The 12,284-nt window shown below is 38.4% G+C and overlaps 1 protein-coding gene across 2 annotated transcripts in view; it reads left to right on the forward strand.

The window, feature by feature from the left end:
* The window catches only part of NUP153 (nucleoporin 153), a 67,961-nt gene extending 59,638 nt beyond the window's left edge, over positions 1 to 8,323 (forward strand). For both annotated transcript variants that reach the window (XM_032764404.2, XM_032764405.2), the window contains exons 19-22: positions 404 to 772; positions 3,212 to 3,502; positions 6,200 to 6,362; positions 6,948 to 8,323. In XM_032764404.2, the coding sequence (XP_032620295.1) occupies positions 404 to 772; positions 3,212 to 3,502; positions 6,200 to 6,362; positions 6,948 to 7,032 (908 nt within the window). In that variant the 3' untranslated portion in view covers positions 7,033 to 8,323. The remainder of the gene's footprint in view (positions 1 to 403; positions 773 to 3,211; positions 3,503 to 6,199; positions 6,363 to 6,947) is intronic.
* Positions 8,324 to 12,284: the final 3,961 nt, after the last annotated feature.

Raw genomic sequence — 12,284 nt, forward strand, 5'->3', positions numbered from 1 at the left:
TGGAGAAGAAATATCTCGAAATCAGTCTGTCCCTTCTCCCCCCGAAGTAGGATCCATTTAGCATAGCCAGGAAATTATTTGTTCTAATGTTTCTTGGAATAATTTACTACCAAGCATTTCCACTACTGATGGCACAAAAGCAAACAAAAACCCTGAAGTACTTGTACATATGTAATGCTAGTACATATTTCCTTAGTGAACACCCCTACTCTTGCCAGCCGCAAGTAGAGCCAAGACGGAAGTGCCTTTCCTCTGCCTTGTAGTCGTCTTCTTAACAACCCCCCCACCCGGGATTGTGTTTTTCCTGGGAAAGAGCCCAATTTATGCTTTTCGCCTTGGTTGTGCCTTCAGAGCCTCATTTGCCATTTCTAAAGTAGTTCATAATTGCTTTCCTTCTTTTCAGATCAAGGGGCAGCAAAGCCAGCCTTTGGTTTCTTGAGCTCCGGTTCCTCCAGCACAGCCATACCAAGCACTTCAGCTAACAGCACTATTGTGTTTGGCAGCTCCTCCTCTGCCTCAAATCCTCCGCCAGTTGCCGCTGCCTTTTTGTTTGGACAGGCCAGCAACACTGTGAGCAGTTCTGCATTTGGCAATGCTTCCGAATCCAATGCCCCGCAGTCATTTGGGTTCTCTCAAGAAAACAAACCAGCAACCACATCCTCCAGCACAGGTGCAGCTGTTGGTTCATTTCTCTTTGGTTCAGGAACAGGCAGTAACAATACTGCAACCCCTGGTTTCAACTTTGGGGCCACAACCACATCAAGTTCTACAGGTATATATACAATTTAGTGCTGGTAATTTCACTGTTGTGGGTAGACATAGGACCAACACAATTTTATTTCCATCAGCATTTTACTGCGGAGAATACATGGGCTGTGTACAGGGCTATTCATTATTCTTTGTACGACAAAGGACTCAAACAGCCATTAGTGAGGCTATCTTGTTATGAAAAAAAATGCCTAGCTCGTAGTACTTTTTTCATCAGCACATCTCAAGGACTTTGTCACAGAACATTTTAAGAAAAGTCATAAGGCGTTCCTATTGGAAAAAGGCATAAGTATGAGAAACAATTTAAGAGCAAAGTGTCACAGGCATTGTTTTATACATCACATAACCTCCCTATTTGGTTTCCAGTTCATATAACTAGAGTTCTGCTTCCACTATGGAAACCGTAGAGAAATTTGATTGAAGTTATGGAACATTGCTGTACCAGAACCAGTTTTTGAAAATCCAGCCTAACTTCCCAATCTTTTAAAATGTAAAGAGATCTAAAAAAAAATCCTCTTGGAAAAGTTAAAGCTCTCACTAGATGGGGCTGGTCTGGATCCATTTGTTGCCACAATATTGTTGCTGTCATGGTTCTATTGCTGAGCCCTTGGTTCTCAATTCGCCCTTCTGCAGCTCAAATCAACTTGACAGCACTCAGGTTTCTCAGTGAAAATGGTTCATTTTTTAGCTTCCCACTCAACCTTCCACATGTGGAAATCCTCAAATGTCATTAGTATTTTTAAGCATAGAAGTCTTGATTTCTTTACCTTAATGCAGCCTTCTTCAGTAGTGCAGCATTTAAGCACAACACTCATGCATTTGCTGGTTCATTTAAGATCAGATTTGTTTCTTCCAAGTTAGTGGGTTAAGAACACTGATCCTGTTTATCTCCCACTGATTCAAACAAATTAAAGATCAGAGTCTAAAATCCTAAAATGTGTCATCTAATTTGGCATGAGTTTAACTTAAACTCAGAGAGACAGTGCAAGGCTCAAACCATCCAGTGATTTAAGTAAAATTTATTTTGTTGTTCTTTCTATTAAGAAGCAGAATTTAAATTTGGTTGTCTCCAACCCTCATAACCCCAGAAGTTACGTTCAGGAACTCTTTGTGCCAGAAGCAGCAGTTCAGACTGTGGACCTGGAATTGCCATATGAAGAATTGCACATTTTTAAGAACAAATAATATCCTAACTCTGAATTACAGCTTCTTTGTCAGCAAACCAGCATGTCACTTTGAATAAATTGCACTGAATCTGAGACAGAAATGACATAAGAATTTACTATTATTTCTAATGCAGAAATCTAAAATTTTACATGCAGTTAAATCTGTTTTCCTTCATTCTGTTATAGTGCAGTAGACCATGCTCTTTTTCTCAGTTGTGTAAGTGCTGCCTGGAATGTCGTTAGACAAAATGAAAAGTCATTGAAACAGTGACATTTTCTACTTGGCAGATGTGTTCCCTGTGCGTTCAGATATTACTGGACGTCAGTTATATGTTTCTCTACTGCATTTTATTTCTGTTAGCACAGCAGAGCAAAGGCAGCTAGGAGAGGGAGCTAGGTAGGGTTCTATTTCTCCTGTGCATCATCAGTAGAATTGTTTTACTGAATTCTAATCTTATGCACAATTTGAAGAAAGTGAGATTGTCATTGGGGGCCTAATTTGGCCTGCAGGACTTACATTACTGGTGAGTTAGCTGTGACTGCAAGCAGGAAGGAACCCAGCTTAACTCAAATCTAGGGTTGAATTTGTGGGCTCACAGTTATTGGAAAAACCCCAAACCTTATTGAGCACATTTGACATGGAATAGTTAAGACAATAAACATGGGCACCCTCATCCTGCCACTTCTAGACAGGAGTAGAACCATACTTTAAATGTCTGACAGAAAAGTTACTAAAACTGAATATATGTAAATAAAAGTTTGCAAACTGCTCTCTTTGTTATTGGCTTGATGTGACACAAACAACTCTTAACTACTATATGAAAAATTCACCATTAGTGTGTATCTGCTATTAGATCAGATAATTGTAGTATTTGTGTTGAACAATTTACTTCATATAGTGACCATTTCATGTTAAGTATGAAATGCAGTTTACAGGTATTTAGGCCAAGAGTAAAATTCTCTTTTTAAAAAACCGAGAGTAACCCTTCATGCAGAGGAAATGTGCTGTTTTCCACATTAATTTTCATGTTTAATATAATGGTACCAATTGCACTTTTTTGGGTGCTTGAATTGCTACTTTGTTTCATGTATTCCAGTTGTTGTAGGGGTGGTTATTTCAGCCACTTCAGATTTCTTTTGAGCTTAAATGTAGTATTTGGTTGTTAATCCTAAAAGATGATGCTTTAAAACTGAAAGCCTTCTCGAGTTAGTTTTTGTCCTTGCAAAAAAACAGAACGCAATACTTAAGTTTCTGGTCTGCTTCCTTGCTTTTCTAGGTTCTTCCTCTTCATTTGTGTTTGGCTCTGGGTCTTCAGCACCTGCTGCTGGTCCCAGCCAGACACCAGCATTTGGTGCCAGCCAGATGCCAACATTTGGTCAAAGTCAAGGTGCCAGCCAGCCAAATGCTCCAACTTTTGGATCATTATCATCAACGTCATTGTTTTCAGCTGGCTCTCAGCCTGCACCTCCAGCCTTTGGGTCTGTGTCAAGCAGTAGTCAGCCTCCTGTGTTTGGACAGCAGGCAAGCCAACAGCCTGGCTTTGGCTCCGGTACAACACCTAATTCCGGTGAGTGCAAGCCCTTCAGAGCTGACATCTATTTTGGTCTCAAGATGTAGATTGTTTCTAGGAAGAATTCTCCGTAAATGTTCAGTAAGTAGTAAGGCTGTGTGGGATTTCTTGCCAGCTTTTGGTAAAACATTACAACTTTTAAGGAATACATTAAAAAATAATAAAACAATCTCCTCTCTCAAACATAGTTCGTATTAAACACTTTATTACAGATAGGAAATAGAATCTGATTACTGTAACTTGTAATGCCCATTAACAGAATTATTCAGTAATTTGCCTCATTCCTAGAGGTCAGATGTTACCCCCCACTTTCATCAGAAACTTCCCCACAAAATTCATAAGGGTGAAATTAAGGTTGCAAGCACATCAGTGGTTTGTGTGTTTGTTCTCTTTCAAGAATGTTAGTGTTAAAATTAAGAAATCTTAGAAAAACTCAGTATGAAATATATGAAACTCACACCATGAGGTTGAAGGCAATGTGACTTGAAGATGAATATAGTCTTAAGCCTGGACAGGGCCCTGCGCGTGTGAGGATCCTCTTCTGTCACCGTAGTTTATTATTTATTATTGTTTTGATGATGGTAGCTTAAGTAGTAGTTTCTCAGAACAGAATGCATATTTGTTATTAAATGGGAAAATTTCCCAGCTTCCTTGTCTTTGTGGGAGCTTTATTCATTAACTGGGGCATATGCAGTAATTCTATAGAAATTATAAGTATAATCTAGGAAAATAAGAAATAATACAGGTCAGTAATCAGTTAGCCATAGCACAATATCAACACTTTATTTCCATTAGTTTGAAAGACTTAGTCAGCCCTCCTTTGATCTGGTGGCATTTAGAGATCGGTCTCTTTCTGATTCCCTGGTCTGCACAAAACATGTAATGTTTATATTGTGGTAGTGCCTAACTGCAAACTAAGTGAGGGTTCCATTGCATTAGGTGTTATACAAACATATTGAATGTTGTTTAGCCATCAGGGTGGTGAATTTGTAAACTTGTTAGCACAGTATAAACTGTCTGCTTAAATATCAAAACCACAACATTCAACTGTAAAGGAAGATTTTATTTACAGGTAGGCTTATAGTTGTAAGATTACTACTGTAACAGAAAATAGGGAAACAACAGTTTTAAAAGGGCACTGTCAAGTTTAAATGTATTTAAAAGAAAACCCACATTTCCTTACCTATATTAACGATAATACCTTTAAATTTTATGACTCATTCTTAAATCTGTTTATTTTTTGCATTTCAGTCAGTTTGGACAGTAAAAGTACAGTAGTCAGTTTCATTTTTTAGTGGATTTTGTTTGTCCTGTAATGGGCTGGGTTGTAAACACTGCAAGGGAATGTTCAAATCCAAATAAAGTGTTCAGATTGAAATAGTCAGGCCCCAGTTCTGCAGTGGGTGTGGTCCTTATCTCAGTCTGGGGTTTAATGATTACCTTGAAATCTAAAATACCTTCAGCAATTTAAAAAAATTGCCTACCTTTTGTTTCAGGCAGTACACCTACCCTTGAGTCTGCCTCCCAGTTTTAATGGTTTTGCAGTCTCATCTCATGTTGTTTTTTTTAACTTTTACTCTTCAAAATAAAAAAAAATACAAGAAGAATGAAAATGAACATTTTAATTTATACTTAGGCACCTAACTAAGTAGCCTAATTTTTAGAAGCTCTCCTATAGGTTTGAGAGACTGACTTTAGGGACCCACTTTCAAAAAAAATCTTACCTGTGATTTCTAACTGAGGACTTGTCTACATTCCTGCCTCCCCCCCACCCCCTCTCTCGTAGACCAGGCCTTAGGTTCAGTAACACTTTTTTAACAGCACCAAAATTTAGGCTTAAGCTATGGGAGTGTCCCTTCAAGTTGAAATCACAGTAGTTGTGACTTCAGTATTGAAAAATGTAAGTTGCAAAGAAATACTTGGTTAATAAAAGTGAGGTGCCTTGCCTTGCCTTGCCTTACCTAGAAGAATTGTCTTTTGGAGCCTGTCTGTAACTGAGTCCTCTCACTGAAAGCCTATGTGAATATGCTGAAACTCATCTGTTTGAACCATTCTGTTGTTTGTTTGATAATAAACAATACTTGAATATAGTTCTTGGTTCAGAAAACTTTACAGTATGTATTGACTTATGAATGACCAGATAAATTGTAAACCACTTCAAGTATTATGCATAAATCCAATCTGTGGGCAGCATCACCTGTGATTACAAATATATTTTAAGTATAGCTCTTCAATTTCCTTTTTGAAAGGCTTCCTAAAAATGTTCAGACTGTTCAAAAATATGCCACATGCCCTGCTTTTATAATTAATTATTCTTACTTCTAAAGGCACATAGTTTGAAATGCACAAATATCCTGAATAAAGAGGAATTGACTGTCACTTACCCTAAATGACTTAATAAATGTGCTGCACATATTAAAAGCTGCTGCATTCACACCTTCTATCTGAATCAGCAATGCTGAAGTAGCTGTTGGCTTGAAAGTCCCAGTCCTCCATGAAGTTGCCCCACTTAATTGAGTTAACATTTTTAGTGTAGATTTTAGGTTAGGTACAGCAATAGCTACTTTGGTATCACTGCTTAAAGGAAGCATGTAGTCTTGTTGTGACACAAACTTATATGGTAGAATGGCAAAGGGGAAGAAATGTGATTTTTTTGCATTAGAGGCGTTAAACGTAGACTTCGCCTTTTTTTAGGTGCTGTATTCCAGTTCGGACGTAGTGATACTAATTTCAGCTTCACAAGTAATAGCCCAGGAGTATTTACTTTTGGTGGAAATCCGGGTGCACCAGCGCCACCAACCCAGCCTTCTAGCTCTTCAGGATTTCCATTTAACCCGACTCCAGCATTTACAATGGGGTAAGAATATCTTTAAGTGACTAAAAAGGGTGGTGGTGGGAGGAATAAGGATCCTAATTCATAGTGTTGAGTATGTGCAGCTTCTACCTCCCAAATCAGTCTTCATTTACATGATTATTTAGGTGTTCACATGAACATCTGTGAACAATGACCTCCGTATAAATAAGTGACTGACTAGTGGTTTTGGGTGCCAAATCTGACATAAAGGGGTCTGGTTTTCAGATGTTGAGCATCTGTCCTCTGAAGATCAGGTTCTTTTTAAAGTGTCTGAAGTGAGGCACAGAATCACTTTTTATGCATGAAAATTAGGCCACCTTTCATGTTTGCAGACTTTGCTTCTGCTTTAAAGCCAGCTACTTATTCATCTTGTTCTGTGTGTTCTGTACTGTAATACAGCAAACGTGGATGCTTATTTTGTTTCTGGAATCCTTTTCTTGTGTCGGATTTTATGAAGTTTGGGCCTGGCTAATTGCTGTCAGAATACAGATTATTGCAGATGGTTATTTTAAATTATTCCAGAAAACTCCTGAGATTTGCAGTGGCAGCATGCTAGATTTTTGACTACTTGTGAATTCTTTTTGACAGGTCTAACGGGAAAAATATTTTCTCTGCTTCTGGATCTTCAGTTTCTGGGCGGAAGATAAAGACTGCAGTTAGACGTAGAAAATAATTGTCTGTGGTTGTTAGACAGCAACTTTCACAACAGCTGGTGCCCTGCACTTATTGGATTGTACCTCATGCTGGGTTTAGCTGAAGTCAGATCTGCCTAAAGACATTCAAAACTCTGCTCTTTTTCCCCATTTAGTTTTCTTTGGTAAGAGGTAGAGTTGGCAACAGGAAGGTTCTCAAGCAAAACTATATTTTAGAATCCAGCAATTTCTTTATTCAGACTTGGCATGGTCTGGCTATAGACATGAATATAGCCTGCACAGCAAATAGCTTTGTATAATACCTCTTCATCTGCACCACTATGTGCGCTCATTTGCGTTTACTGACGCCTCAAAATTGTAATTATATCAGTGAAAGGATTCTGTATAGAGTAGAGAATGTTGATAATGAATGATTTCTATGCTGAGTTTGTGCTGGTGTATGTGTGAAGTGAGTGAGTTGGGTGTATTGTGCACTAAAATTTTCTGATAGAGGAAAACTGATTAAAGGATGGTCCCTGCTAAGGACTTGTTAGATCTGTAGTTCTCCATTTAATAATTATATGCTATTTCTATATTTTCATTCTTACAGCTCTTTATCACCTGTCTCGCCTTTTTGTTATTTTATTATGAAAAAGTGTAAATACAATTTTGTTTCTCTCTTTTGGCATAACAAATCTGTGAACTTGAAATTTTAATTTTGTGTTATGGCAATTTTTGTTTAGTATTGTCTCAGATTTTATTATGTAAATCCCATTATTCAAAGTTGCCTAAATCCATTTGGAAAATCTTTAAATAAAATTGGGAATTCTTAAAGTGAGTTTATTGGCTTTTCTGATCCATTTTTGTTTGGACCAAAAACCAGTATTGTACAAAGTATTAAGTATATATTTTTATATTTACAGAAATGGACTGTGGTGACTTTGGATAATAAGGAAAAAGTTTAATATTAAAGCCATGTTTATTACAGTATAATTAACATGTTAAACCATGGGATAAATGCCATCAATAAAAATTATGAAATATTGTTTGTTGTAGTTTTAACTTGCAATGAAACCTATCTGTAAGATTAAGCATTGTGTCCATCAGAATAGAGGTCAGACCTCCCTGCAACATTTCTGCTTTCAACAGAAATACTGAGATTGGTATAAATGGTGTGCTCTGTGATTTAATGGCTCCTCTAAACGAGGGGATGTCCAAACTTCTCAACCCTGAGGGGCTGTAACTGGCTACTTACTTGGAGCCTGAGGGCTGCACCTAACTTGCATATACATTTACATACTTTTAAAAATCAAAATAAATGCACATAACCATTATATTTGCTTGTACTTGTATTTTACTTGATTTAATTAAAAGTGCTGCTGCTTGGAATTCAACAGCACTGAAAACCAACAAAAAAAGCCAAGGCATTCAGAGAGCTGTAGCATATGGGACTGAGGCCTAGAGTGTCTCAAACTGCAAAGCACTTGCTGGTGACCTGGCTCCTTATCATGGTTTCCAGCTGTTAAATATTTTCCTAGTATTCCATGAAAGCAAGTGTAATTGTCCTGGGGCTCCTAAGTGATTGCAAATAGGAAGAGATGGGGGTCCATGAGACTCTAGTGAAGATGTTAGAAAGCCTCTGAATGTAGAATAATTTTAGGGAAATTCTAAAATCCCTCTACCAGGTGATCTATTCTGGTGGCTTCCAGTGTATTGATTAGAACTTCTGAGGCAGCAGTAAGTGTTGTAGCAGTACCTGCAGTGAGTTGGTGTAAGACAAGCTGATCTCAGAGCTCACTGGGGGAATGGTCAGACACCCACCTCTGCTGCCAATATTCACCCCAGGGAGTGCTAATTGTTTATGGTCCAGAAACAGACTGGTGTGACAAACTCCAGTGGTTGCATTACATAAGTAAGGAGGCATTCCTGGAACTGTGTGTACCTTGACAAGAGCATCCATTTCCCTGAGGAAACAAGCTTCCTCAGATTGTTACTGGTCTGTCAGGCTGAGGGTGGTTTAGAGGTTGCATGGTATGCAGCAGCATCTGCCACACATCCATTTAGAGGTTAATCCAACTGGACTTTCAGAAACATGGATTTGCTGGAACCCAGGTATCCATTCTACTGTGTTAAGTTATGTTACATGGGCTCAGGAGCTACATGTAGTTAACACTTCAAACTTTCCTGGTGTAGACAAATCCAAAGCCTACTCCAAGGATGACTCCTCACTTAACTTTCCTCAAAGCATTAAACATTTTACATAATGTTCTAGCCTATTAGAATTACTAAAGCACAAGCTTGTAATAATTTTTAAAAGTTAGGTGTTTTGATAGCTAAGATATTTGTGGCCTTAATCACTTATCAAATTATATTTTTAAAACTGAAAACAGCTTTGTAGTTAAATGTGCTAGTCATCTCTGAAAACAGGGAACTTAGTCATACTCTTAGCTGCTTCTTTTCAGACGTTTGATGGTGCTGGAACCTCAAGTTTCTCTTCACTTCCAAAATAGGTGGTTGGTTTTTTTGACAGAGATGTCTAGCTATCTTAGCTTGCTGTAAAAGCCTAGTGGAGACAAGGTATAGGGCTGGAGTAGTCTCACGTAGCTCTGTTGCACTAAGCAACATCAGAAGACTTAAAAAAAAAAAAAAAGAAGACACTGGTCTATTTCCAGTAGGGCTCCCCTTGGTGGAGCTGTACAGGTGATGGGAACAGTTGGAAACTTGGAAGGGGCAGATCACCTACTGCACTACTACTGTACTGCACACCTTTGAAAGCAGTAATTACCTATTTCAAGGGTTCAGCTGCTTTCAGTGCAGTTAGTTTACACCGGCTACACTTGAGCTATTGCCACACATAAGCTAACCTCAAGCGACTTTGGCCAAACTACAAAACAACACTGAGGATGCACAAAGTGATTGGATTAGCAGCAAGGTCCCACTACTTTATTAAAGCCGGGTCTACAGTTGGAAGGCTTTGCTGGAATAGCTATCAGCATACCACACTGGCAAAGCACTCCTACTGTGGAGTTTTCCAGCAAAGGTGCACTTTTGCTGGAATAACTAATACCAGCTGCTGGGGTGTTTCCCACATCCCTGGCCTCCCATGAGAGAAACAGATTATACTAGCAAAAGCACTGTTTTGCTGGTATAAGTGCATCTGTTTGAGGGGCTTTTTTGAGCTTCAGTTCACAGCAGATGATGGGTGGGCTAACTCAGGTTTAAAGCACCTCATTCAAACTAGAGACAGGTATGGACAGGAGTTGGGTTAAGGCAATACAAGGTGTAGGTTGAGTTAACATCAGTAAAGACAAGCCCTCAAAGTTATAGTGTAATACTAAGGAATTATTTTCATTCTCTCTCACTGTGGGCAGAAAATGGCCTCTGTACAGGAAGGAAATTGTAGTGGTTCCTAGAGTATGCCTAAGTGTTAGCTAAACTTTTAAAATAAACATCCCTTTTATCTTAGCCAAGCCATACTTGCAGTGAAGAGCTACTGATGCTCTACAGGAAGAAAATGTCAACAGGTGGCAAGACTCCAGTTACAATACTACCGACTTTCAGAGCTGCAGCTCAGCCCATTGCTGCAAGGATTCTGCATCATGACTGAGTTAACCTTGTTATAAAGCAAAGCATACACTCCCTAATAGGTAATTTCTTCTGAAATATGCGTAAAGACTGAAACAGGACCTGCTTATTGCAAAGAGAACTTTTCAACCTACTACCTTTAGGTAGTCTCGTTCACAGAACTCTGAATGGTAATATGGAGGCTGATTTTAATCACTCCTCAGCATTCAACTGCAGCTTCCCACTCAACACTTCTCCAAAAGTGGAGAGAGACTTCAGTCCATGATTAGCTTGTCCTTTTTCCCTATCACTGTTTTTATCTTGCATCTTTCATACCTAATGCTTTAGCTGAAGCAGGAATACAAAAAGGTATTTGTATTTTATACAGACCAGCCTACAGTTCACTGAGGGTTGTCAGTTGTGCTATTTCCATTCATTTTCCACAAGCACAGCTGAGCTATCCAGTTTTGTGATAACCAGAGCAGAACTTGGGCACATTTAATTGACAGGCAAAAGTCTAAAGGCACTTCAAAAGTGAATTCTTAAAGCTGATGTTCTAAATAGGCAAACAGCTGTGAATGGACTTTTTTATGAAAGGCAGAGCAGGGAAGCCAAACATGTACTTGCTAACAAACTGCAGCTATGATGAAGGAATTAATTTCAAAACTCAAATGTTTGTGGTAATGTCACTCTTCAAATAAAAGGACACTTCAGGGCTTAGATTTTTATTGAGGAACTGAATGGTATAAATTGTCTTTGATGTATCAGACAACTGAGTGCTCTGATCAATTCTAAACAAAGTGGCACCTGCAAGCACCCATTTGAGTGTGAGAAACAGACTGAAGCCAGAGGCAGTGACAGCTGAATTCAAGTACTTTGTAAAAACAAACTTCTATTTGAGATAAGATTAAATATATAAACAAGAGAAAGTACACCATTAACTGCAGCAATTCACCATAAATCTGGTCATATGATTGACATCTTGAGCACTTAAGAGCAGAGCCTTAACATGAGAGGTCAAGTTTCTTTCTCTTGATTCTACAATCTATTTTGAAGTTTTACTCTAGCACAGCCTCTCTACTTTGCAGTCTGTTGCACCATACTATCTATAGGCAACTGATAAGGTAACATGCACCCTTCTGTGACACACAGAATGAATTCATTTATATAGAGGAAACTAGATTCCTGTTTAGAATGCTATGAGCCTTTCAGAAATCTTGATTTGGGTGTTAGTTTTAAAGGTTATAACTAATCTTAAGAGTTCAAAAATGCACATCTTAGGGAGAAGACCATACATCATTAGAACAATTTTACGCTGGTACAATTAAACTTGATCCACACCCATTAGACATTCCCCCAAGAGTTTGGGGTGTTAGACATTACAGCTTTAGTGAATAAAGATTAAATGGGAAGTTATATTCTACCTAGCCCGTGGAATGATTTAAACAGTGTAGTTAAGGTAAAATTCATTTTTGAAGGAAAAGCATGTGCAAAATACACCTTTTAATGCTAATGATTTTTCCCCTAAAATAGCAAGCCTATCACCATTTGTTTGCAATGACTATAGTGTAAGATAAACCTATTATTTTAAATCTTGTCGTCTTAGATTGTAATTTCTTTGGACAGGGATCATTGGACTATTTGTACAGTGCCATCATAATTTGGGGGGCAGGAGGAGAGCTGCTCTTTTGATGGGTTGAGGTTTGGAAGCTGGGTCGCCAGCTGAAAA

Source organism: Chelonoidis abingdonii, chromosome 2 (genome assembly GCF_003597395.2).
Source record: "Chelonoidis abingdonii isolate Lonesome George chromosome 2, CheloAbing_2.0, whole genome shotgun sequence".
Classification (NCBI taxonomy): domain Eukaryota; kingdom Metazoa; phylum Chordata; order Testudines; family Testudinidae; genus Chelonoidis; species Chelonoidis abingdonii.